At 38.7% G+C, this 26,263-nt stretch overlaps 1 protein-coding gene across 5 annotated transcripts in view; it reads right to left on the bottom strand.

Annotated features, from left to right (window-relative positions):
• sphkap (SPHK1 interactor, AKAP domain containing) overlaps positions 1 to 26,263 on the bottom strand; it is a 92,704-nt gene that overhangs the window by 25,145 nt on the left and 41,296 nt on the right. For 4 of the 5 annotated variants that reach the window (XM_072461783.1, XM_072461787.1, XM_072461788.1 and 1 more), the window contains exons 1-3: positions 19,714 to 19,892; positions 14,527 to 14,629; positions 9,907 to 10,011 (exon numbers count right to left, since the gene is read on the bottom strand). In XM_072461783.1, coding sequence (XP_072317884.1) covers positions 9,907 to 10,011; positions 14,527 to 14,629; positions 19,714 to 19,757 — 252 coding nt within the window. In that variant the 5' untranslated portion in view covers positions 19,758 to 19,892. Of the gene's footprint in view, positions 1 to 9,906; positions 10,012 to 14,526; positions 14,630 to 19,713; positions 19,893 to 26,263 lie in introns of those variants that run through there. The other variant, XM_072461786.1, reaches the window with a different exon arrangement.

Genomic DNA, 26,263 nt, shown 5'->3' with positions numbered 1-26,263 from the left:
TGTTTTCACATTTAGAGAAGTGTGAAGATGTGTTTTCAATGAGAGAGAAAAAAGAACAAAAGCAAACAACTTGAATTCGGACTACGGTATTTAATTTTGGATTTTGGCTAAATTGAATTAGTATATCTAGATTTGGTTTTACTACACTGCCAGTGGAGCTCTGTATAACTGCGTTGAAGTTAATCTGTTTCCATAAAATGTAACCTTACACGCAGAGGGCGCCATAAAACACAGATAGAAGAAGACAGATCGATACATTATTATTATTATTATTATTTAAGTTTAATGCAATACTGTGGAGCAATTCAGGCAAAGTAATAATATCTCAGTGAGGACAAGAAAATTTGACAAACAAACAAACAAACAAACAAATAACTGATCGACCTAAATACACTGAATTAAAGCTACTAAATTCAAATGGAAGATATTTAGTTTAGTTTTGTATTGTATTGTAGTTGCATTTGCTTTTTTTATTAGTATAATAGTTCATGATAATTTATTTGTACATTGAGACATTTAAAATACATTTGAACAAAATAAATGTACGGTGTGTAAACAGTTAATAGTTGATGAAACTCAGACATTGTTCGTTCTTTTTTTTACTAAAAGCTTCTTCACAAGCTTGAACAATGCACTTTGAACTTGGAAATGTCACTTTATATGACTTATTTTTGGTAACTTAAGTTGTTTGTCCATTGATTTATGTTATTTTTTATTGTTTTGCTGTGCACTTTGAGATTTTTGCTAATGTTTTCTAATGCACTTTAAAACTACAAATGGCAACTAAACTAAACTAAACTAAACAAATTAAGATTTAATAATGACACTTTGTTATGAAATATATTTTGTATGTTTGTTAGTCTGTAGTCCAGAATTTTTTAACAAATCTAAATGAACAATACAAACAAATTACGAATATTTTTATTGTAGCCTTTATTATGGTGTATAAAAATATGAATATTTAGTGCAGCAGGATAGTCCATTGGTCTAGAGTGCTTTTCAGCCACATTTCACTCTTAAATAAAGGCCACTTATCCCCACCACACTGCAGTTTTATTAAGACATGCCGTCCTTCTACAGTCCAAAAAGCCTTTAAATTTGTCAAGTCTGCATGTCTAGATTTGCTGAACAGGTCAATAACATTACAGCCCCATCGTTGTGATAATAATGAGTTCTATTGATTGTTGTGCTTTTCTTTGAATTGCACTGGGCTTTAGAGAGTTGTGTTAAGAAATGACAAGAAATAAGTCACCATCCTGGTCTAAAATATGCAAATGGCTGTGTCACAATCACAAAAAGGGGATTTTGAAAAGTTAATTACAGACTACTTTAAATATGATACAAGAAGTATTTGCACAATTTTGACATTTAATTTTCACCCTTGAAAAGATGCTGTTCCTTTGTGTGACAGTGGGGACAAGTCTGATAAAGGTGTTGGAAAACATGAACAATAGCTGGATCTATGGTAATATCCTGAACCTAACCTCCTAAACTATTTTTTAATAAAGCAAAATTGATCTTGATACAGTTTATTATATTGTAAAAACATCTATTCATTTGTCCATTGTGCACTCTTTGTATTATAGCTCTTTATTCTCCTAGATGCAGGAAGTGCACTGTCAGCACTGTTTGTTAGCGTAAGTTCTGAAAAGCTCTTATCAGCTCATGACGGTGAATAATTTGGATGTTCAGAAAGCATTGCACTGCTGCAACGAGTTTAAAATGAACTAGTTCTGTTTTTAAGACAGTAAAACCAGGTATGACACCTTTAAGGCTTTGAAAAGTTACATAGTGCACCTTTAAGTCGTCACCCATCAGCAAGAGTAATTCATTACTGTTTGATATTGTTCTGTGTGATTTAACTCTATGGACATTGCAGACTTTTTCCCTCTGTTTGTTTTATAAAAAAGCTCCATCTAAACCTTTAAATTTGAATTCTCATCTTTGAACTCAAACTGACACCATAGAAATACACGAGACGACACTGACCAGGCTGGGATGAAATGGAAAAATCGATGTTTATATTACAAAAGGAGAATGATGGCTCCTTTATTCTGCTCTCTGGACGCACTGCTCCACTAAAGAAAGACATCTCACCTGCTCCAGGGGCTCCACAGCCAAGAGAGGGAGGATGGATGAGCTGCTCTTTGTTCAGCATTTACATTTTTTACCTGAAGGTCCACAGATTAATGAACTGAACTTAAGAAGGATACATTTTGAATGCAAAAATCAACTGTTTACCACATTTAGTTTCCTCTGTGAACACTCTCACCTCCTCCAACATCTCTTCTCCTACTCCGGAAATGACTCACCAATCAGGAAGCTCTTTTTTTGCTGTTAATTTTAAGAATGTAAATGTCACTTGAAGGGGACATATTATGCTAAATTATGATATTCATGTTATAATATTGTCCCCAGAGTGCTATATATTTTGTCAGAGTGCTATATATTTGTATATATATATGTCATATGTCTCCATATGTCATTAAGAAAAAAGAAACATGCATGGAACTAATGAAATTGGACGTGTACAGCCCAATCATTGAAGAACACCGGACATGCCACTTGCTTAATTTGAAATGATGCCACACGTACTGTCTAAGAGCATTGTTTTGTAGACAAAATAGCTACAAAAACACAATTGATTAGTTGCAGTGACATTTCCACTTGCACTTGGACTTTGAGAGAACCTATTCCTGTGCTGTTTGAACTATTTGACGTCATGTTCTCTTTGGGAGCGCACGCGTCACAGGCCGAGGTGCAGAAGCCAGAGGAATGGTGCTTTTGTGCTTTGTCAACACCGCTGGCTGGTCAGCGTTGTCTCCTTTGATCGCTCACTCATGTTTTAATGCATGAAGTCAGAGAGGAGCCATGTCTCCCTGATAGTCACACTGCATCTCAAGACAGCGACGGGAACATTTACAATTGGGAAGGATATTTTAATTTGTCTCAGATGTCAACACAGAACTATTTGCTACGAAAAAAAAAGATGACAAAAATGTTGATGAAGGGATAAAGTTTAATGTTGTTATGAATATGTAACATGTGCAGCATAGAATGTTACACAGTCATTAAATTGTATGTATCTCAAAAGGGACATGTGGGTGACAAGGCTTTTTTATAAATAAAATGTTTTTAATTGAATAAATGCAGGATGGATACAGTTAATGACATAATGTGGATCTTTAAAAACATCGTAACCTCAGATGCTACTGAGGACACAAACATGCTGACGACCCAGAGCTTTCTGATTGACCTTGGGATCAAAATTTAATAATCAAGTAAAGTAAAATTACTTAATTAATTGCCACCTCTGAGTATATTGCATTTATGCAATACAGGTGTTTTTATGGCTCAAAAATACGTTGCAAAACAGTCATTATTACTGTCAGTGGGGTCCCCTCTCCACAGATCTGACTTGTAACTTGGCCTTGTAGAAAGATTTTTACTTTTCTTTCTTTCTTTTTCAATCAAAAATATTAGTACTTTCTACTTGACTTTACTCTACTTTCTTTAAATCCACCCTCCCAGCTCTTACCTTTTCTTATAAATCCATTACTTCCAGTTATCAAAAAGTAAACTTTCAACACGTCTCAAAAAATATGTTTGAAAATGATTTAAACTAAAAGGACTGTCATAACTTCTAATGATTGTATTAGGTGATTTTACAGCTTCCAGTATTTCAAAACCTTTATTTTCCCCCACTGCCTCGCTCGCCTTCCTGTCCGCAGCAGCTGGGAGAAAATGTATGTTCCCCGAGTCACGAGACGCCACTGCAGTTTGATTGATTGGCTGCGTAAGAGAGCGAAAAGGCAAAGAGAGAGTGGAAGAATCAAGGAAACCATTTGTCAAGTCCAGGAGAGCTGCAGGTACGGTCAGTGCACATCTGTTCTGTTGGGTCCCATTCACAAAAACACCGAGGACGCAGAGGGTACAATGGGGAGGCGGCATTGTGTAGCTAAACAAATACACAACGAGGTATTAGGTTTACAGGTGCAGAGTGAGAAAAGGCAAGACAATTACCACAATGCTTTCCTTTTTTCTCAAAACACTGCGACAAAAAAGGCCTCTGTTTTGGCGTGCCAGTTGGCCACTGTTCTTGGATGGACGGCAACTGGCATGTTCATAACAGATGACAGATAAAAGCAACATTCATTAAAACGATTTCTATTGAAGTGAACTGAATCCATACAAAAATGAACAGACTTTTGCAACGTCTGAGGTATAAAGAATTGACCCTTCCAGCGTTTATAGACAAAACGCGGTGTTCTATTAGCCTGGTACAATTTTTAATGGTAGAGTTAGCGTGAGCCTCTAAATATCACAATCTATTAAAAAAACAGGGCCATTTGGGCGACTGGCAACCTCTCGATCACACGTGGGTAACAGCAGCGCCTCAGCGTTATTACCACGTGTAGCACTCTTGACGTTTAGAGCTGACGTGAGCATACATGTATAAACCGCAACAGCTTGACTAGAATATATTTTTAGCTCAAGCCATGAAATGACAAGAGCCATTGTTCTTCATTGGTATGATTAGTTTATTTGGTGTGGCCAGTGCATTATAATAAACATACATTATATCATTATTTTTGATGGAATTGCTTTTGGAAAAAAATGCAATTGTGATTTTTTTCACCGTTCATTTGTGTTAGAAGATACGTTCCACAGTATGTTTTGAACTTACATTGCTTTTTAATGAGGTGTTTTTATAATTCAAAAATACCTTGTTACTTGATCTGGTGGCGTCCATGATTGTTTCCATGGGGATGGAAGAAATGCAATTCCATAGTGTGGAACACATCCAAGAACGTTATAGTTTGAGAGAAGACATACAGCTAAACGGCTAAAATGCATTTTCATGTTTGCAGAGGTTAAACTTGAGGTTTAGCAGTGTATTTTAGATGGAAGAAGATAGTTTGTTGTTTGCAGAGGAAATGATGTTACTAAATGGAAATAGGACAACCTCTTGCCAGATAAAATTGCCGTAAGATTGATGTGCAGACATTAAAATAATTTTGGAAAATAATTTGGGATTTTTTGTGTTTAAAAGAAAAGGCTTAAGCGCTGGTGAGTTACATATTTTAGAGAGAAGATAAAAGCAATGAGAAAAAACATATGAAAGAAATTAAAACTTGTGAGGCCAAAATTGTCCGCTGGATTACACTATTTATGTATCATAAATGATGGCAAAATATCATCTCGTCTCACAAACCCAATCTCGCCTCTTGTGATCATTCATTTTCAATTCCATTATGAGGAACCTCTCAGCCCTAGTGATGGATAGAGAATGAATCATTATTCACATTATATCACATAATCTGTGTTAATACATTTAGAAAATACTGAGAATACTTTAATACTTTAATGTGCAGCTTTTAAAGTACGAGTTGTGATGCGCCTCATCTTACACTGTGAACTATCATATTTGAGAACGTTCTCTTCAGAAAGCAGCTGCTCTCACTCTCCAGGTGTGGAATGTGAAAAAGACGCTCTTTGCTTAATTACTGCCATTTTGGTTTCCGTGGTGATCATTATCCATCACGTTTGAAGGCCTGCATGGGGAAATGTCACAACACTGTGTGGGACTGTCATTTACGCCATGTTTGAAAGCCCCTGCTCAGCTGTCACTGTGAATAATCACTCACTTCTTCAGGGCTTAGGGGGATTTTATTAGACTTTTATGCAATGAAATAGTTTTGACATTCAAAAAGAACAAGTTCCTGGTAAGAATTTTAGTTTTTTAGTAACAAAAGACAAGTGAGCGCTGCAGTCATTCATGCAGTACAGAAAAAAATACATATTTGTAAGTAATCTGGATGAATATGAATTGCCAAAAGCTAGAATAATATGGAGTTGAAGCTATTATACTTACATTTATTTGTCTGTAGAACCATATTAATCAAAATGAATAGCTCAATAGTTTTTGCATTGTGCCAAAAATCAGACAATATTTTGGCAATATCAAAATGTGAAAGAACATGTCTGCATAAGATAAGAGAATCTTTATTTGTCCCACAGTTAGGATATTTCCATGCTGCAATGCAAAGTATGGCAGAAAAATGAATATATGCAATCAAATACAAGATAAATAACTATTTAAACATATACTTACATCTAACGGTGAAAATTGTGATAGTAAAAAGAAGAGTAAGGTCGATTTCACATGACCTTCGAGTTAGGTCGATGTAAAGGAAATTCTGCGCTGAGAAAGGTGAAAATGGCAGTCTGAACGACCGAGCGCTTAAAACAGGTGCTCTTTCATTCTGGTGTGGGCCGAGTGAGCTGTGAAAGAGGCCGACCTCGGGCCAATGACACATGTTCAGGGCTAAGAGTGTTCACAGTGTTCAGAGTCTGACAGCAGCAGAAGGAAAGACCTGCAGAAGCTCTCACAGTCTGTCGCTGGGGTTGTGGTCAAGTATCAAACCAAAAGTGAATGGACTTTAAGGGTGCAAACTTGGAACAAGAACAGGACTAAACAAGTCTGTCTTTTAAAAAATAGGCTCAATTTAGGGGGCTCAAAGAAGTGTGAAGAAATATCATGTTTATGCCATTGTTATAAAGAGAACATTGGATGTTCACTTTAGATGAATCTATAATCAGCTTGTTTTACTGACTTAAAATACATATAGATGATTCTATAGAGATTTTAGCATATCGCCACCACAACCATTACAAAACTACAAAGTTGTGTTCAAAATTTAGGTTTAGAATTGAGGTTAATATTTTTTTTGGGGTGGAAAAATATTAAAATAAATAATCACATTTATTTGTTGGATTCATGTTTTGGGGACAATGTAGATGCCCTTCTTATGCTAAAAATGTGCTAATCAAACCATGCGTTTATTATGCATGGTTTGATTAGGTAAAGCCAGTATTTATTAGCCTTTAACGTTAGTACACAGTGTATAACTTTGCTGTAAGTGTATGTCAGCATCACAACCCAAATGCTTTTGACCAAAAAAGTGCACTTAGACAAACTCTTGTGTCGGACTCTTTTCTGGCCAAGTATTTCTCTCATGAATATTTAATTTGGCATAACATTACATAGGCCCCTTTAAGTGGCACTAATGACTCGTCACTTTCAATGGGACCGTTCTTAGCTGCATTTAATCTATGCAAAGGACTGACAGACGGCTCACACATTAACCTTGGCTCAGTGTTAAAGCGGACATCGTTTTACGAACAAAATAGACTTGACCTCAGATCTTGCTCACAGCTCATCACAGACCGGAGGTGAATGTCATTTGTATCAGCACCAACCTCTCAATGCTTGTTAGAACTGCATAAGTAGTTCAGCCACATCAGTAATTATGACATACTACGCAGCAGTACTGTATGTGCCAGTGCAACATTGTAATGAGAGGTCTGGGTAAGTGTGCCAAAACATCCAGCTGAAAGAACACATGACATATTATGCAGTATTTGTATCGTTCTCGGCATATTAACCAATATTAAACATATTCTTGAGCATCCCTGCTTTGGATCTCATCAACACAGACCTTTAAATAATGTGTGTATTGAAAACAGACATTGTGTGACTGGTGTTAGCACTCCATCTACTGGCAGCAGAGGGAAATACCAAGGGGAAAAAAACAAAAGTGAGCGTTATTGTAAGAACACAGTTGTAATGAGCACGATTTGACAGCAGAAATACTCAGTTGGGCGCTGATTTTCTCTAACTGAGACTTCACAAATCTGGGAAATCTGAAACCGAATGTTTTTTGTGAGGCTCAGGGAGGGAGAGGACCTCATATACAGGATTAATTAAACTAGCGTGAATGAAGCCAAATACAAATCCCGGTATGTTTTTGATGAGGAAACAATGTTATTACAAGATTAAAAGCTCAATATGTGTAGCATAATATGTGTCTTCTAAGATCTCCCCATTGAGAAATATGTCCTCTGCATTTGACCCATCCTTTTATAATAAAGCTGCAGGTTTGAGCCCGGCTTCGTCCTGTGTTTATTGTGTTCTTGAGCAAATCACACATCAACTAATAAATAATGCAAAGGAACATGACTTTTCCAGCAGCAGTGCATGTTGAACATTTCAATGGTTCATTCATTTTTGTGATAAAACAACTTTATAAAGCTCTTTGTCCCACTACTATTATAGAAAATCTTAACCAAAAGTAACCATTCCTTTATGAAATGCAAGATTATTGAAACCACAAAAAAGACATGTGAGCAAATGTAACTAATTCCAGGAACAAGGAGCTATAATGTTGTTTTGGAAGGCATAAAACGACTGAACATGTAACTCCAGCTTTAAAATGAAGCTTTGTGCTAATTCTGCCTCTGAAGAACTGTACTGACCACATTTGTAAAACATACAACTTTTCCCCAACAAACAGCCGACAACCAGAGACATAATGAAACACTTTTTCTGAAAGTGAAAAAATGGTCAGGCACGACACATCCTGAGCAGAACTGGGCGACAGAAGATTAAGCATCGTACCCGCCATTGCTCTAAGCTCTTTTCTCTTCTTTCTTTCTTCTCTCTCTCACTTCCGGCCTTCCCGCAACAACCGGGCCGTCCTTAGCAATCCAAACAAACACTCCGTCACAGAATTGTCATCAAAATGTCAGATAGTACAGCGCCGCCGCTCCCACGAGACACGGCGGCTTCTCGCGGCCCCGTCGTGCTCCGACAAATGGAACGCAACTTGGAAGTGCGCAGTGTGGCTCCTGGCAAAACGCACGCCTCATCAGAAATAGATCCTCGGCACCAGTGAAAAATGACGCGTGCTTTGTTTTCCACAGAAGATAAGAGATCTCGCACATAAACTGGGGATATTTCAATGGCGTTGTGTCTTCTCGACTATTCCAAGTTGTAGCAATCAGAAAGCAAATATATATATGGCAATTATTATGACAGGTAGAATTATATTTGCAGTTATAATGTAATTGGGGCGTGCTGTTTTAGTGTCGTCAGGCAAGACACTTCACCCACTTTACCTATGTGTTGTGTGAACTGTCTTTACTGCAATTATTCAAAAAAATAGATGAAAATGTCCAGTTTTATTCTGTGTTATAGTATAATCTGCAAAAATGTCCTGCAGTAGGATTCTTGGATTACTTTTGCATTGCATTTTTCAGTTTCCTCGCAAATGTTAAATCTCCTGTACGGATTTAAATATGAACTCTGAACAAGATGATTACAGGACAGGATAGGATAGAAAATAATATGTTTAAAGCAGAAAAACACAATAGAAATCTTATCGCAATGCTTGTCAGAAACATTGCAATTGTCTGCTGATATTTTCCCGAAATCAGTCCTATACGTTCCGATTTCAGAACGTTCCAGCTGAATGATCTCATATGTAAATAATAAGGCTAATGCTAAAGAAATGTATGGTAAAGAAATAGACATGTTGAACGAATGTCTCTAACGTGTTGAAAACAGAAATGAGCAGTTTAAGTAGCAGTTAATCACAATCAATTCGTTTTTGGTTCCAGGTACGCAGCAAAATAGGAAATAAAATACCATAAAAAAATAGATCAATGTTTTTGTGGTAATATTGTCATAGTCGGAGGTGTAAAAAGCCCCATCTGGCACGCACATTGAACATGACTCTGTGCACAGGTCGAGTCTTTCTACACTCAACGTCTCGACCCCTCCAGGCAACATTTCATCATCATTCTTCATATTTCATCTTCAAGTACATCGGGGCTGCACAGATGCCACAAACTTGCACCATATTTTCCATCTCCAGGCCCACGAGGCGATGGGAGGACGTGACCCGAGACAGTGCATTTTGACCTGTCAGATCCCATTACTTCTGCCAAAAAAGTCAGGCCTCGTTCTGCCTCACGCGCCCTTCTGCTGCCAGGACGCTGTAGTTGTCGAGCGGTGCATTTTTCATCATGTTCAGCATTATAGCGTATAGGCTGCTCACTCACCATGGTGCATTCACTGTCCTCCTCTGTCAGCCCCAATCTGCACAGAGTCTTCTCATTCTTCAGCCAGAAGTCGGGGGAGTCCAGGAAGCTGTTCCCACAAAGCACCTGCAACACAGCGGAGCACGGGTGAATGGCCTTTCTGAAAGAGTTCAGTTTTGATTTGGAATGTATCCATCCACATTAAATTAACGACATTGGGTCAAAAATGCATTCACCAAATTATAAATGAATCCCTTTGGCAACAGGGCTGCAGGGTAAGGTAAACTAAGCTAATAGAGCCATGCGTTTGTGGTGAACACCATTTGACCACAGAAAGAGGCCGGTGAAGAGTTATGAACTTAAAAACTACTTTCTACTTTATTTCTGCTTTCCTTCTGTGACACAACAATCTGGGGATTTGAATGGATTGATTTCTGAGCATTCAACAGATTGATTTCTGAGCAGTCATTCAAGATAACCTTGAAAAAGGATCATTGATATGAGCGTGAATGAGGAAAATACAACTCCAGGAATGTTTTTGATGAAGGAGCAGCAATACATAGTTAAAGGTTTACATAATATAAACCTTTAACTAAAATGGGGACTTTATATGAAGGGAGGAAAAGTAACTGGAGTGTTCCACAATAAAGGGTTATATGTAGATAAGCAGGTGACACCTCCAGGCTGTTATATGTCAGATCTCTGGAGAGACAACACTCTTCACAGTATAGACACATGCCGAAAATAGATATGCAGAGCTCAAACTGTGTGTCAACTGTTTCTGTCTCCCCTTTGCCTCCCCTTGAGTGTCTTGTGTGTTCCCTCCCACGTGGGCGTGGCATTTGCAGTCCTCACACGTGGCTGCAGTAATCACCAATCACCAGCACTATAAGAAGAGCAGCTCCACGGCAACTCCTCGCCACTTTGTTAAACTAGAGTCATTGTGGTCGCACAAATTATACTTTATGCTCCCAATTATACTTACCCTTTTTGTCCAGATGCAGTCCGCCTGCCTCTTTGCCTACCTGCCAATCTGCATGCCTCTCTGACCTCCTGCTCCAACTCTCCCAATATCATTTACTCCTTCAAATAAACCGTCCTCTGCTACCTTTTGCCTTCTGCTCTCGGGTCCAATTTATACTAAATCGTGACACTGTGGCTGAAATCAACCCAGTCATGTGATCACCGGCCAAAAAATGACATTTCCTTGTGTTAATCTCCTATTTGTGTGTTGTATTTGTTTTGTTACCTGCCAAGGGACAGTGGATGTAACTGAGCGTTTTAGCTCTAAAGCGGCATATTGACTTTTGTTCAATACAGATAGATGTTCATTAATATGTATTAACCCTATTAACTAAAAATCATTTTGGGTAACTGCATTCTGGTACAGTTACTCTTTTAACTTACAAAAATACGTACTTTACGGTATTTTTATTATTATTACAGTGTTTCTATAGTACTTTTCCACCTTGAATCAAAGAGCTTTACTAGGCAATGGCTCAACGACATTTCCTCTTGCTGCCCCACTGTGCACTTTCAGACTTGTTGCATTCAAACCGGAATGGTAATGGTGGAATCAGAATGGAAAGTACCTAAAACCAGGCGAGCGAGAGATGCGAGGGTGCAGATGGTGTACTCTTAAGAGTCGTGTCTGCATACTACACACTCAAACGTCTGCTTGCATCCATGTTCATTTATCTGACCACAAAAAAATAAGATGACTCCCAATCCTACTCAAATGTTTACACGCTGTTATTCTGCCTGCGTGTCACCACTCCCCTCCGTCACCCTGTTAGTTTCAGCCATAGACAGGATCAATTGACCTTTTCCAGGACCTCTCTCTGGGACAAGGGGTCTCCGGGCACAACATCAATAATATGTGACTAAGCAGACAGTGCACAGTAGATATATGAGGGCTGCTCTGCTCCCCCCGCGGGAAGTATAACACGCCTACAGTCTGCAGGATTCTGCTGAGTGGCTCTCTTTGGTCAGGACAGACAAGTACTCCAGTCACAATGATGGACGTGCCCTGGTCAAAAGATAACATATATTCCAGCCAATCAGTTCCAAAAATAGAACAGAAGGGAATGTTTTGTAACCCGTATTTTCTCTAATGGGCACTCGGACTCTTTCAATGGATTTTTCATGTGTTTCAAGAGCTATGATCCTTAAAGCGTTCACATAAAAGCACTCTGAACTACTACACTCAACTAAATCATTGGATACTTCATCACAAAAATGCACGAAGATGACATTTCTGCCAACAACCAAAGTTTGGTTGAGCAGCCAAAAAAAGAAAGAGTACCTTTACTTCAGTGACGTAAAAATGGTCAAAGAAATAGAAAAGTATTTGAGAAACTATCACTCAATACAAGTAATTAAGCGTAACATCTGACAATTAGAAATGAAGGACAAAACATTAAATATAGTGCAAAATCTGGTCATTTACACCAGTGTGATGTATATTTATTGATATTTATGTTCTGGTTTCTGATTCTGCCAGAGATACCAGCTCATTATGTGAAGTTCAGCAGACACACTAAACAAAAGGTTTCACAGCTTTTCTATATTTGTATCCGGCATCAAGTGTAAACGCAGATCAATACGGCTGTGAACAAAGTCTCGGAAATTGATTTTTATCATTATATTTTCCACAACACCATAAAAGTGAGAAAAAAAGGAGAAAAGGGTATTTTATAGTATTGTCTATTTCAAATCAATCTGCCTTTATTGTCATTGTACAATAATTGTGTTTGAGCAATTGTCGCAAAGACACCTGTACACTTGTGTGTCTCAAATCTCACTAAATTCAGAAACAACACATCATCATCATCATCATCATCATCATCATCATCATCATCATCATCATCATCAACAACAACAACAACAACAACAACAACAACAACAACAACTGTAAAAAGCACCAAGTTCCAATTCTTAGGGTCTTTCTGATATATGTTATAGTGAAGTGGCAGAAAAAGTAAATGATATACATACTCTGCATTTCCCGCATGCCTTATGAAACATACTGTTAAGACTCCCTCCTGTCTCCATGTATTTATAGCCTTCTCATCCTTCTCACAGTCACACCCCCAGGGACAGTCCATCTGTTTAGGCTTGGGGCCAAGCAAAGGTCGGCAGTGTGGCTCTGTCTTTGTGCCATGTTATCAAAGTCCACAGGTACAGCTCAGTCCATCCATCTATCTCCAATTATGAAACACATCTCACATCATCTCACATCACCTCGCATCACCGCTGGACACTTGAGAGACAATCTGAGAACATCACAGTCTGAAGGCTAATTAGCGAGCACACCAGCTATTCTTCCTGGTTCTGGACATAGACAAGGTAATTAAACCTCACCTCTTTGGTCGACTGGCCTGTACTATTTCCTCTGTGTCACAGGGACATGATGGAGCTATAGAGCCGGACCGGGGTGGGGTGGGTGCATGTTATTACACAGACCATGGGTGTGCTGAGCGCTGGAGCGGGAGGGGACACAACATCGGAGGTGCAAACAAACTGGAAATGATGGACACAAGGTAAACGGGGAGGGTGTAACACGAGAACAAGTCTGGCGATGATGGATATGGATTTAAAAACAGCACAGAAGACATCATAGCTGTACTCACTAAACTGGGACATTTCTAACTGTGGTTTTGAGGCTCAGAGAGGAGTGCATCTCGTAAAGAGGATCCGACAAATTAGCGTAAATGAAGCTAAATAAAACTCCATGTATGTTTTTGATGTGGAAACAATGCTATATAACAGAAGCAGAATCAGAGCACGGTTAAAATAAGGGATGGGGGACACAGTTTATTGGTTGCAAGATCGGTAGTGGCCAATATTGACTGATTTTCACCAATGCTGTTATCAGATGACAGTATCGGCGCCAGTATTTTTTTCTGGCACTGCCCCAGGCTGTGTGACCAAGTGTCATCTCCAGTTTGTCCCCAGAGCATCAGAGCAAATGGAAATAGAAAAGCAATTAGGCTAAAAATATGGCTGTATGTTTACACAAGCATACCACAAATAATTGCACTAGAATACAATAATAATAACAACATATTTGTTATAATAATAACAAATATTTTGTTATTATTTCTAATTGGTTATCAGCCACAGCAGCAAACCAAATATCGACATATCGTATTGGCTAGAACCACACTGGGTTGAAAGCTCAAAAAAGTACATTTTGATCCATCACATAAACATAAATCTCCCCTCCGTATGCGCAGATATGTTCTCCGCTATTAGTCTCTGCTTGTGAAATGGCTTTAACAGGATTAAACTGGTGTTTTAGCTGCTTATCAATGGCAGAATAAGAGAGAGTGCGATGGTGCTCTCCGCCTCATTGGTGCTTTCTCTCCTCTAAACAACGAGTGCTTGTTTTAACGCGGGCTTTAATGTTTTTCCCTGCACAAAGAGCATGTTTGTACAGATGTGACGCAGAAAAACGGGTAAAAATAGTGGCGCTGGCTTCAGTTTATGTGCGCTCTGGCTGCCACTGCACAGCTCATCAAACCATAATACAACCTATATTGTACCATTCCATTCATTTATTCTTATTACCTACTCAAAAACACAATCTTTGCAGCTCTTGTGTAAAATCTCCTGGACCTGTGTGAGTGACATGTTTACCTTCTTGCAGGCGCTGACGGACGAGGCGATGGTGCTGTCCGTGCTGACCCCCTCCACCTCCACACACTCGGAGCCCTCGAACATGGCCGACGACTGGAAGTTACTGCGGGCCACAAGGGCATAGAGTTACAGCGTGCGACTTTGTCAGACCCGATGCTTGTCATGTCCTCAGCACTTTCCTCAGCGAAAAGAATAAAAGACATGAGCGCAACGTGCAGTGCTTATCTCCACAGAGACAGGGACAGGCTAATGGCGAGTACTTTTGTTCCTACTGTACCGAGGCACTGGTCCAGAAGGTTTAGCCGACGCCTATTGTCAGCTCAGAATAACTTCACACACTGGCACATGAATACTGGGTTATGAGCTCCCCTGTCCAAGCAAATTCAAATACAACGTACAAAGTAGGTAGGCCAAAATTTTCGTACATTTCAATATCTAAAAAACGTGAGTAAGAGAAGTAAACATTTTTCATATTTATCACGGCCGTATTATGTGTCAGTAGGGCCCAAGGCTGAGATACTCTGGAGGCCCCCCTCAAATGTGTTTTATTTAAACACAGCCGGGGTGGGGGCCTGTCTCCCGAAGTCGTGAGACAGGCCCCCACCCCGGCTGTGTTTGAATCCAAACTAAAAACTTTTTTGTTTAGCCGCGCCTATGACTGACATACCTGGTTTTTAATATTTTAAAATACTACATTATTTGTATTCTTTACTTTACTCTAATGTACACTGTTTTACATTTGTTTAAACTGCATTGTGTTTTTACTTTATTACTTGTTTTAAATTGTGTTTTAAACTCTGTAAAGCACTTTGAATTGCAGTTTGTATGAATTGTGCTTTATAAATAAATTTGATTTGATTTATACAGCACACTAATAAAACTAACACTAACACACTAATTTTGAAACTACTTAATGTATCCAGATCTCAGAAAATTGTTATTACATTCAAAGTACTCACACAGCACTCGAGTTGAAATAAAGTAGTTTTATTTCAAAGAGGTAGAAAAAAAACAATTTTAAATAAAGCGTTGTAAACATCTATGGGAGAAAGTTTCAGCCGTGTCACTCTGTGGGCCCCTGAGCTGCAGCCCTGGTAAGATCTTTTGTTGTGACGGCCCTGCACTTTATCATCAGTAAATTTGTCCTCTGCATTTGACCCATCCTTCAATGCAACTGGAGCAACCTGTGCCCGAAGAAACCACCCGGACACAGAGAGAAACATGCTCCGTACAGAAATGTCTGGTCCGGCATTCAAATCTTCTTGCTTATTATGTTTGCCATATCAAACTGAATGTAATTTTGTACTGAATTTTGTATAAAAAAAAATTATAAAGTCACTATTATTGTTTAGGAGATATTCAAAATTAGAAAAATATGCAAAATATTGAGTATAGGTTTAGTATAACCTCAAAACAATGGTCTAAATTGATATTTCGGCCTTCTTGTTCATGGTTCATCTTATGGTCCACGTTTTATTGTAGACTTAAACCTCAACCAAGACATTTATACTTTTCAGTGCATTCTAGATGCATTGTAAAAATATTGTCTGATTACGATTAAATAGAACATGCAAAATCTGATATTCATATTTGTCAATATTTTTCATTCCAACAGTATAGCATTGTACATCCCAGGCATAAAGGAAATGTTTTAAAACCCAGTATTCATCTTGCTAATCTAATTGGTTGATTTATTCATAAAGCATTTATATGCACTGACAGTGGTTTATGTTGACATTTGGTGCCATGGTTCACAAGGCAATTAATCACAAAGCAGAATGAGCTCTTCACTTCGGGTTGCCAGATTGGATCTCTTGCTTCTATCCATATTCCGGTAAGTAAAACGCGTATAGACTGATGAGGCTACTCTGCACTTCTTTTGTTGTTGAGATGTGCTACAATATTGTCACTGGGATAGAACTGTGGATGTCTGTAAGTAGGACACACTGAACATCACAGTAGAAGATTTCTCATCATTATTTTGCATAGAAGTGTCTCCTCGTCATGCCTGACATTTCCAGTGGTGCATACTGTCCACTGCTGAAGCGATCTGTCAACAGCGCTCTGGACTCCTGCCTGCTTTGAAGACACTTTGATTGCTTCTTTAAATAAACATGTCAGCGAGTACATTACAAGTGGACTCCAGCTCTATAGTAGTAATTGTGGACATATCCGAGTGTTTTCTATGTGAACTTTAGTGGCTCATAAACCATTTTTCAAGCTCACAGATTTAAAGTCACGCTGGATTAGAATTGAATGTGGAAAGTTTGAAACAATAACAAACGGAACTCTAAAAGGTGTACAATGCTGTTTAAAATGCACAATCCCTTAATTTATTTAGTTTTGGATAAACATTGCATTTTAAAATGAACATGATGTAAAATTGTGATTTACTGTATGTTGTAGATTAATGTTAAGTTCCAGAAAAACGCATAAGAAAACCTCCTTTAAACCTGGTTCAATCCATTTGTTCAGATTTGTATGTCCCAAATAAAGCAATTTTGTCAATTTTTACACATCAAATGAAAATATCAAATGATTAAAATCGACAATGTAAGTATCCACCTTGTTTTGTTCATTTATATTGTTTAATGCCTCACTAAATTCTGTCATCTTTTACTCCACAAATCTCCTCAAACCTCCCAGATTTTAATTTCAAAACATCAGACTGAACTGTCCTTTTGATGTGCTCATTTGTAATTATTTTTTCCATTCTCATCACCGCCAAAGAGAAACTTCAAATCTTCAGCTCTGTTTCTTGTCTTCATACTCACAGCATGTGCCAGGTGTTCTTCTTTTGTCTAGCTAGGCTTCCCCAATCAGACTCAACAACCTAAAATATTTCCAATATAGGCCAATACTAAGCTAAATATATAGTAGTTACTCTCGAAATTGTTTTATAGATCTGAAAATGTGTCCCCAGTCGCTGCACTGTGATCGAACAGACGCCCACTGCTCCTGAAAGGTTGTTTGGTGCCACTGGTTAGAAGGATAGGTCAAACATAAAGGACACATTTCTCCCACAAATGACATTTTTGTGAATATGGGTGAAAAGGGACAATGGGTAAAGTGGGACAGTTAATTCTGGTTCTAATTCCACGTAACTTACAATTCATATTAATCATTGGCGTGTGCAGAAAGGTTTTTGAGTATGAAAAAGTGTGAGACCAATATTTTTTCCAGCAAGTGTCACAGACACATAGGGCTGTCGTTCACAATGTGATTCAATACACAATACAATATTATCACAATTTTGCCATACATGTTGGTCGATATATTGTACGAGATATACTGCAATAAAAACAGTCGTCATTGGTTAAACCACTACCTGCTGAAATGTTATATGAAATATACACACATTTTCATCAAAAATATCCATCCATCCATTTTCTACCGCTTGTTCCCTTTCGGGGTCGCGGGTGACTGGAGCCTATCCCAGTGACTTCGGGCCTTAGGCGGGGTACACCCTGGACAGTGGCCAACTTGTCGCAAAAGTGTGAATATGTCAAATACACGGTAATACTGTAAAAAGTTGACTTTCTCCAAACAAGCAACATTTTGTGTAATAAATGTCTATTTACATTTGCATGTTATTTAGTTATTATTGATGCATTTTTAAAAATGATTAGTTATATTCATATTTATGTTGTTGCACCAGTTGCCGAAGCAATTTGTGAATTTACTGACGATAAAAACAAAATTCTGATTCTGAAAAAAAAAAAAAATAAATAAAAAAAAAAAAAAAATATATATATATATATATTATCTTTACAGCATTCCCTGATATTGATACTGTATCATTGAATTTAGTATCATGATATCAATATTTTTATATTGAAGCACATCCCTAATACGAACACAAGCCGATTCTGTCTCTGCACAACAAATATTGCATTTAACGAAATTTATGTTTTTTGTGTTTTCACTATTTAGGCATACACTACCAAGTACCTCCAAACATCTGACTTGAAAAAGATTCCCAACTGATTTGTGTAATATTTATGATATTTCATTTCTCTGATGTAAATTAGACATCTAGCGCTTTAAAAAAACAAATGCAGATATTCAAGACTTACCACAAAAAATAACAAAAAGGCTGGACCTTCAAAAAGTGTCCCCCATCATGATCCTACAGTCTGTTACGCATATTACAGCGCATGAACCGCGAATCAATCAAAAACCAGGATAATAATGATGATTGTTCATTATTACCCTGGTAGAGCTGATCTGCAGTTGCACCAAAGAGGACCAATTCGCAAAATAATGAGCTTGAGGGATGAATTTGAAATAGCCGCAGCTGGTTCACATTTCCTCTCTATTTCAAAGCAAAGGTTGTGTACCAACGGGATAACGCGCCAAAGTGTCACAGCAGCAAAGCAAGAAACCAAAATAAGTCAGAGTCACATCAAAAGGAGAGAAAGTCAAATTGCCATGAAGGAAGAAGAAGAACTGATAATCTGTTAAATAGTAGCTGCGAGGAACACATCAAAACACGCACACAGGGACACAGTTTTGCAGTGGATTCAGACAAACGGAGCAGCTGAGATGAAATGGAGTGAGAAAACTCTGCGCATTAAATGGCACATTTTGGCTTTGGAGAGAGTGGCTCTTTTTGTGGCGACCTTTTCCGTCACGACGCGCGCGGGGGATTGACAGCTGTGCGTAATGGGCTTCTCGTGCTGCAGCCCCGGGTAGAACCGTGCGCGGGTCGGGCTCATGCGAGAAAGACCAGGCAATTAACCCGTGAAATGTCCCTCCTTTCAGAGCCAGACGCAGACATGTCAAAGGATCAGGGCCACTTCTTTCACAACACCGGGGAACTTTTTTTTTTTTTTTTTTTTGGTGCAGTTTAAAAAAGGACCACGGCTAAAGCGCATGATACGTATTATTTGATGTCGATGAGCGCTCCTTTGGATAAAAAAACTAACAAAAAACATCAACATTGTCTGACATCTGTGCGCACGCAATGTTGAATAATCTAATAATAAAAAAAATACAAAAAAAGAAATGCAGCATAAATGTGCCATGTGCGTATTTTGCGACATTCTCTCCTTTGAAATGTGTTTAATTGGCACAACAGCCTCATTAATGCAGATATCAAACTATTCCGCGCGTTTATGATTTATAATAGGCTACAACACAAATGATGTTTACGTAAGTGTCTCTTGAGTGCTAAAGGTCTCTCACCTCGGCGTTTTCAGGAGACCCTTGGTCCCAGCCATCCTGTCCATACATCCACAGTGCAGGAGTCCTCTGTCCCGGCTGGACGCACGCGGTGGACCTGATCAAGAGCGTCTGAATGAACGTCCCGAGGAGCCAGAGCGGTCCTGATGCGCATTCCCACACTCTCCTCAGCACGAGAGCCTCGCGTGGATGTGACAGAGTGAGCCGCGGAGCGCAGACGGGGCAGGGATATGGGCAGCGCGCGCACACGTCCACGTCCACGCGTATACGTAGCGCTGTGCGTACAAACGGACGCGCACCAGGAGCCAATGTCTCCGAATGGAGCCACCTGCAGTGTGTGCGCTTTGGGACGGGGTTCATAGGGAGGAGAGAGGACCGCGGAACATGTCAACACCACCGGGAAGATCGAATGTATTTAACCAGAAACCGCTCATGGGAGTGCCACTGGGAAAAACATCCATCCAGCTGAACTGGTGGTTTTAAACACTGAAGTGGGTTTTAGGTCCGTTATATGTTCACTAAAAGACCATTCATTGTCCATGAGATTTGTCCCCTTTGGCCTTAGTATAAATGTACAATATTTATAAACCTTGTTTGTTTGCTCATAGAGATGGACATGGTGAATGTCGTTGTAGTGTGTTACATGTTTAATGTACATACTGGTCCTTATCATATAAATACATAATACATACCCCCAAAGATTCTCAGGAAGTCCCCTAGGGTTCTTAGAAAATTGGTCTGAACTCGATTTTGTGAGTTTTAATGAAGGGATTGCATTGTAATTGCTTATATGAAGTTGTTTATGGCTAATTCAATTCAATTATTGTTTGTAAAGTCCAAAATCACAGCTGCAGTTGCCTCGAAGGGCAAGCGTGAAAACAGATTAAATAATGTTCATAGGAATTTAGATATGTCTCAGAATCCTGTGTCCTTAGATAAATGTCCTTGACCCTCCTTCTTAGCAAGGACAAAATAACAAACCTCTTTGGGGAAAAAGTAGAAACTTGGGAGTTCCACAGTGAAGGAGAGATCCACCTCCCTCAGACGGACAGGCGGACGTGCTTCAGTTTGCAGATGGACTGTGGAGCTGGAACCACTCAGGAGGAGAACCAGCTCTTCAATCACAATCATTATTATCCTGAAACCGTTCGTCAGATGAAGAACCGCTCATCTGGAGTAGAGAGCCTTTCTCAGCAGTTAATAATCATAATTGTTTTGTATAGATATGAAAATAATTATTTTTTTCTTGGAAGGAGAAGGATGATTCAGTCGCTAACGTATCCACAGGTCAAATAGGGGTCGTTGGGAGAAAAAGGTTGGGAACCACTGGCCTGGGCAATATATTGTAATGGTGGACTTCTAATCTTTCCAACTCACTAACAGTAGCCATTGGGCCATGGGCCGCCATGGGCCATAATGTTTTATTCCTCCAGGATCATTTCCATTTATCAAACTGCTGTGCACACATTGTATCCTGACATGTGTCCATCAAATGCATTTGCTTTTTTGCACCAAATAATCAAAATCAGAATTTACTCATACAATTCTATTCTAGGACAACATTTTTCAAGCTAACTTTTTTTAACCTTGGATTGAAAAAAATAATGAAAAAACAAAACCCCTGATTTAGGCTTTTTAATGACTCCTAACCAGTCCAGAGCTCTGTAATTATTTGACCAAAATGAGGACTTTAGTTTGTTTTGCAGCTCCGGCTGAACATTTGACACTTCCATGCTGGCAGCTCTCAGAATGGCACCGCGATGGGATAAAGGGTCTCAGATCAAACATAATGTGATTCGACAGTGTTCACTTTGCACACATCATTTAATTACCATGGACAAAAGGATGCATAGTTTGTCAGTACATAGTGTTTATCCCATGACAGTTTTACATCTGTTCCTTTTTGCTGTTATCATCAAGTGTTTATGGTGCAATGTTCTTCCAAAAACCGAACAATCATTTGATGAAATCCAGGAACATGACACATATTTTCCATTAGAAAGTCAAAATAAAAAACAAAAACGACAATCCTGTACTTTGAAATGCAACTCATATTTTTCAGCTAAAATTCTATCCAATATTTAAATGCACAACATTAGTATTTGAATCAATAAAAAACTCAATTCGGCTCCCAATGATTTCACCGTTCTATGGTATTCTGCTGCTCTGGATGATAACGCAGATGTGCACGAGTCTCTATCATCTCAAAGCTGTCATCTTGAACCTAATAATACCCTCTGCTGACAGTAAAGGTGAATTTCCTACAATTCCACAGGACATTTGGTAATCAAGGGAGGCAGTGACCTATCGCTCTCCATTCTCCCACTGTGCCGAGCCAATAGGCTGAAAAACACCAGCACAAGAAAGCAGGGGTCATCGAGGAAACCCACATGTTTTTGTCTAAAACAGAAGCCTATAGTGGTCAAAGCCGAGGTCGGTGCTCGGCTGAAAAGATCGTTGGTGCCCAAAGGGAGAACATATTTTTGTCACATGGATTTCTACATGCTGCTTGTCTGCCACCTTTGCCTTTGATCAGCTGCGCACGATCTTAGGCTCAATTTGCAGCGCGCATGACTCACACAAAGCAGAAACCTTCAGAGCTGTAGAATGGGGGGCAAAAATCTGTCTTTTTCTTTGATTAAAACATAATGTTGATGCGTCGTTGAGAAGCCTTCAGAACCGATAGACTGCTGCATCTCCTTGCTTGTGCTACTTACTGAAGAGGCCTTGGAACTTTTACCGTTTGAACCATCTTAGGTAACACTTTATAATACCGCTTCAACGTATCTGGAAGTCAAGCCAGTACAGTATTTAGACTTTGAAGTAAAAATGCAGCAACGATAACAGCTTGGAGCCACAGAGATGTTTAAATATGGAAATTGAGCCTTAAGTCTTTGCTGGATTGTCAAACCATCTTGCTGCACGTCTCAGTTTGTTGGCGAGTTGTTCTAAGGTGATATGAACAAGTTGGTTGCTTCAGACACATCCCTAATAAGGAACTCCACGAGAAAGTAAGAAGCCTGAGTGTGGCGCAAGAGAGCAAACTCCAGTGACCAGGACACACATCACCAAAGTAGCATTCAGATGGACTTCGCCTTGGAAGAGGAAGCAAGGCCGACCAAAATGAGGAGGATTAAGTCAATAAATAGTAATGTGGCATATGTATTCACCTTATTCCGGAATCTGCCATGTGCGCCGCCATTAATTATGTCCGTCCTTCTGCTTTTATCATTTTACATAGAGCTCCCAATCTCAATAGCAAATGAGTTCTACACAGACTATGACGCCGTTTTCAAGACGTCCAGAGAAACAGTGCATCGTTGACTTGTTGGTGCAACAATGAAAATGTTATGCAAATCAATTTACTTTGTATCATATTTTAGAGGCGAACTCAACCGGAAATGTAAGCAAAGAGAGGCAGAAGTGCGCGGGGCAGAATAAGGTAGGTAATATTCATAAAAACAACTTAAAGGGCTTGTACCTGATGTTGCGGCATGAGTGAAGAACATGTTTCTGAATGAACCATTAGTCCCACCCACTCGGCTGTTGAACCATGACAGATGATCAAATATCCCTGTCAGTTTCTTCCTTATGGTTCTAATCCAACATGTATACCGTGTTTTCCGGACTATAAGTTGCACCTTTTTTCATCGTTATACTTATATTTATACGTATATACTTATACTCCGGAGCAACTTATATGTGATATTATTTGTTATTTTCACACTTACAACCGCTTTTCATACTCCAGTGCAACTTTTTTTTTTCTTTTTTTTTTCTTCTACTCTATTATGCATTTTTTGGCTGGTGCAACTTATAGTCCGAAAAATACGGTATTCAAAATGTTATAGCTCATTATAATGTTAAAATAGCATATTATAATACATTATAATATGTTATAGCTTCAATTGAATTTCTTTTACCCCAAATAATTGCTTTTACGATATACTGTGCGGGGTAAATGACGTTTACCCAAACAAGAGATTAAATCAAGTAATTAATGATTATATCAAGTTAAATGCTTCAAAGTTATGGCTTATTATAACGGGCTACAAACTGCCATGAGTCCAAAAGCTTATTGAATAGAGATAAACCCTATTTATGTATAAGGTAACTAATGCAAGCTAAATCCTTTGTGTTCCAATTAAAGAAACCACTTTATTATAGCATATAAAGAACGCAGAATGGAGCATATCAACAACCATCAGGGCATAATTTGTATTTAGCGTTATTTTTGGCTCTTTATGTGCTTTGCTTATCTTGACAATAACAAAAGGAGCAGGTTTTGATGTATCTTCTTTGCGGTTGCAGAACCACGAGCCTTCCCAACCTCTCCAACTCTTTGTCATCACCAGTTTCTAGATGCAAAACATGCAAAACATTTTAAAGGAGTTCATACAATTGACTTTATATGGACGTTTTGTGTAAAGGAAACTCTTCAGAAACGACCTTTTAGTTTTTGAAAGGGGCCCAGACACAGTTGAATGGTAATTTTGCTGATTTCTCACACATTTCAACAGTTTTTTACCCATTAGTTTTTATGCAGTTCAAGAATTGCTCATTTCTACACATTCTAGTCATATTTAACACAACATTGATGTCTGAATATGAACTGCCAATGTCTAATTAAAATATTTCCTGCACATCACCCACTTATTTGTCCGTCTATATTAGTTCCTCTCGGTTGAAATAATAAAAGCACATTTCAAACATAATTATTGCTGGGATACGACCATGCATTCAGTTAGGTTCAGTCCTTGTTATTCCAGAAGGCATATTTGTCATGTTTCTGTTCTCCCGTTGATCATTATAACCATTTGTGTGAAGCTGGTGGCTCATTTTTCCATCAGGTCACCATGTACTTTTCTTTTTATATATACTAGTCTGACATCTCTCTGACTATTTCCTCTGAAATATTAGTTTTTTTGAGTTATCATTGAAGTAAAAATGAAAAGTACACAGAGCCGCTGATACTCTATAATAAATAAATCTATGTTGAATATAGAGATGCAGATACTTGTCCTGTACTTCACTGTTGCTGTGTTGATGTTTAAAGGACACATAACCCTAACCTTTAGACATTTTTTTCCATGCTGTGACGTCGGCCCCTCGTCAGAAGCATGCGAGGACCGGTGCTTGGTTTCATTCGTGCTTGTTTCATTGATCTTGTCTGCAGGGTAGTTTTTCTCTGCTCCCTTTTTTTCTATATATAGTTTTAATTTTTTTCTAAATAACAAAAACACAAAACAACAAAAATAAAGAAGGTGAGACTAGAAAGAAACAAATCAAGCAGAATGGAAATAATAATAATAATTCAGGTAGGTGTGGCATCCAACCAAAAAAAGAAAGTTATGGCACACAAAAGTCCAAAACAAAAGTCCCATTTAGTCGAGTTTCTATAAAATTTGACAATATTCAAATGGAGTCCATATCTGATTTCTCCCCCATTTTCTGTCAGTTATGTTGTCGGTCCAGTCCAGTTGGTGCCATCCATTTTTCTGTAATGGCCTTCTTCCCGGCCGCCAGAAGTATGTTCCAAAGGTATCTGTCCATGGAAGGGATTTGGATGCCCAGATACACAATTCTGAAATTGAGTGGGATGTTGGTGTCAAAAACACTTTGCACGGCTTTGTTAATTTCTGTGCAACAGGACACTTCCAGAGCACATGATAATGGTGTGCCTCCTGGCAACCACGACTTCTCCAACACTCGGCCCCTCCCTGTGAGTAGTGAGCACTCCAAACATGAGATTCTGTTGTCCTTTATTGTGAAGTACATACATTTTCCCATTCCTCGCTGGTCAAAACAAAATTACACTCTTCTTCCCATTTAATTTGAATGTATTTTGTAGAGTGGCTGTCCAGGTCATTAATGCATTTATGTACTTAAAGGCGCAATGGACGATTTTTCGGCGATTTGAGAACGCAGGCGGAAGTGCGCATGCCACTCCCCCGTGCGGACTGATACAACACACACGTGCGTTTGTTTATTAGCGGATTAACGGATCGCATCGCATCTCTCGTCTCCCGTAGATTTCTGTCCACTTCTGTGTCAGGTCGAACTGTCTTTATCCGTCTTCATTTTGCCCCGTACACTGAGGGAACTATATTATGATAGATCCATGCGCTTAGGTGAGCGGTAGGTGCGTTTTATGATTGATACGTGGCAGGACTAATGATTTATCCACGCCACGAGGAAATATGATAAAAATCAGCCATTCCACCTTTAAGATAATTTTATTCCCCTTGAAACTTCAGATTTATATGTCTTAATAAAGATTCCAGTCAGACAGTCATATAGTTGTTAATATATTTAGTTATATAGATAGTTAATAGTTGTTAATTTCTTGATTATAATAACTTTCTTATTTCCCAAAGTACTCCTTCAACATATCAAAGATTTTAATTTCATTTTCTTTAACAATCTGTCAAAAAATGCCTTTGTACCCTTAAATCTTAAATCTTAAATCTCAAGCCAGTGCTTTTAGGCTTAAAAGTTCTCAGTGGAGGCTTTTCAAAGGAAAACACCTCTGAAGTAAACAACACATTTGAAA

Source organism: Eucyclogobius newberryi, unplaced genomic scaffold (genome assembly GCF_026437365.1).
Source record: "Eucyclogobius newberryi isolate DKJ021-1_F unplaced genomic scaffold, fEucNew1.0.hap1 SCAF_10, whole genome shotgun sequence".
NCBI classification, from domain to species: Eukaryota; Metazoa; Chordata; class Actinopteri; order Gobiiformes; family Gobiidae; genus Eucyclogobius; species Eucyclogobius newberryi.
This window is presented reverse-complemented; position numbering and strand designations above follow the sequence as displayed.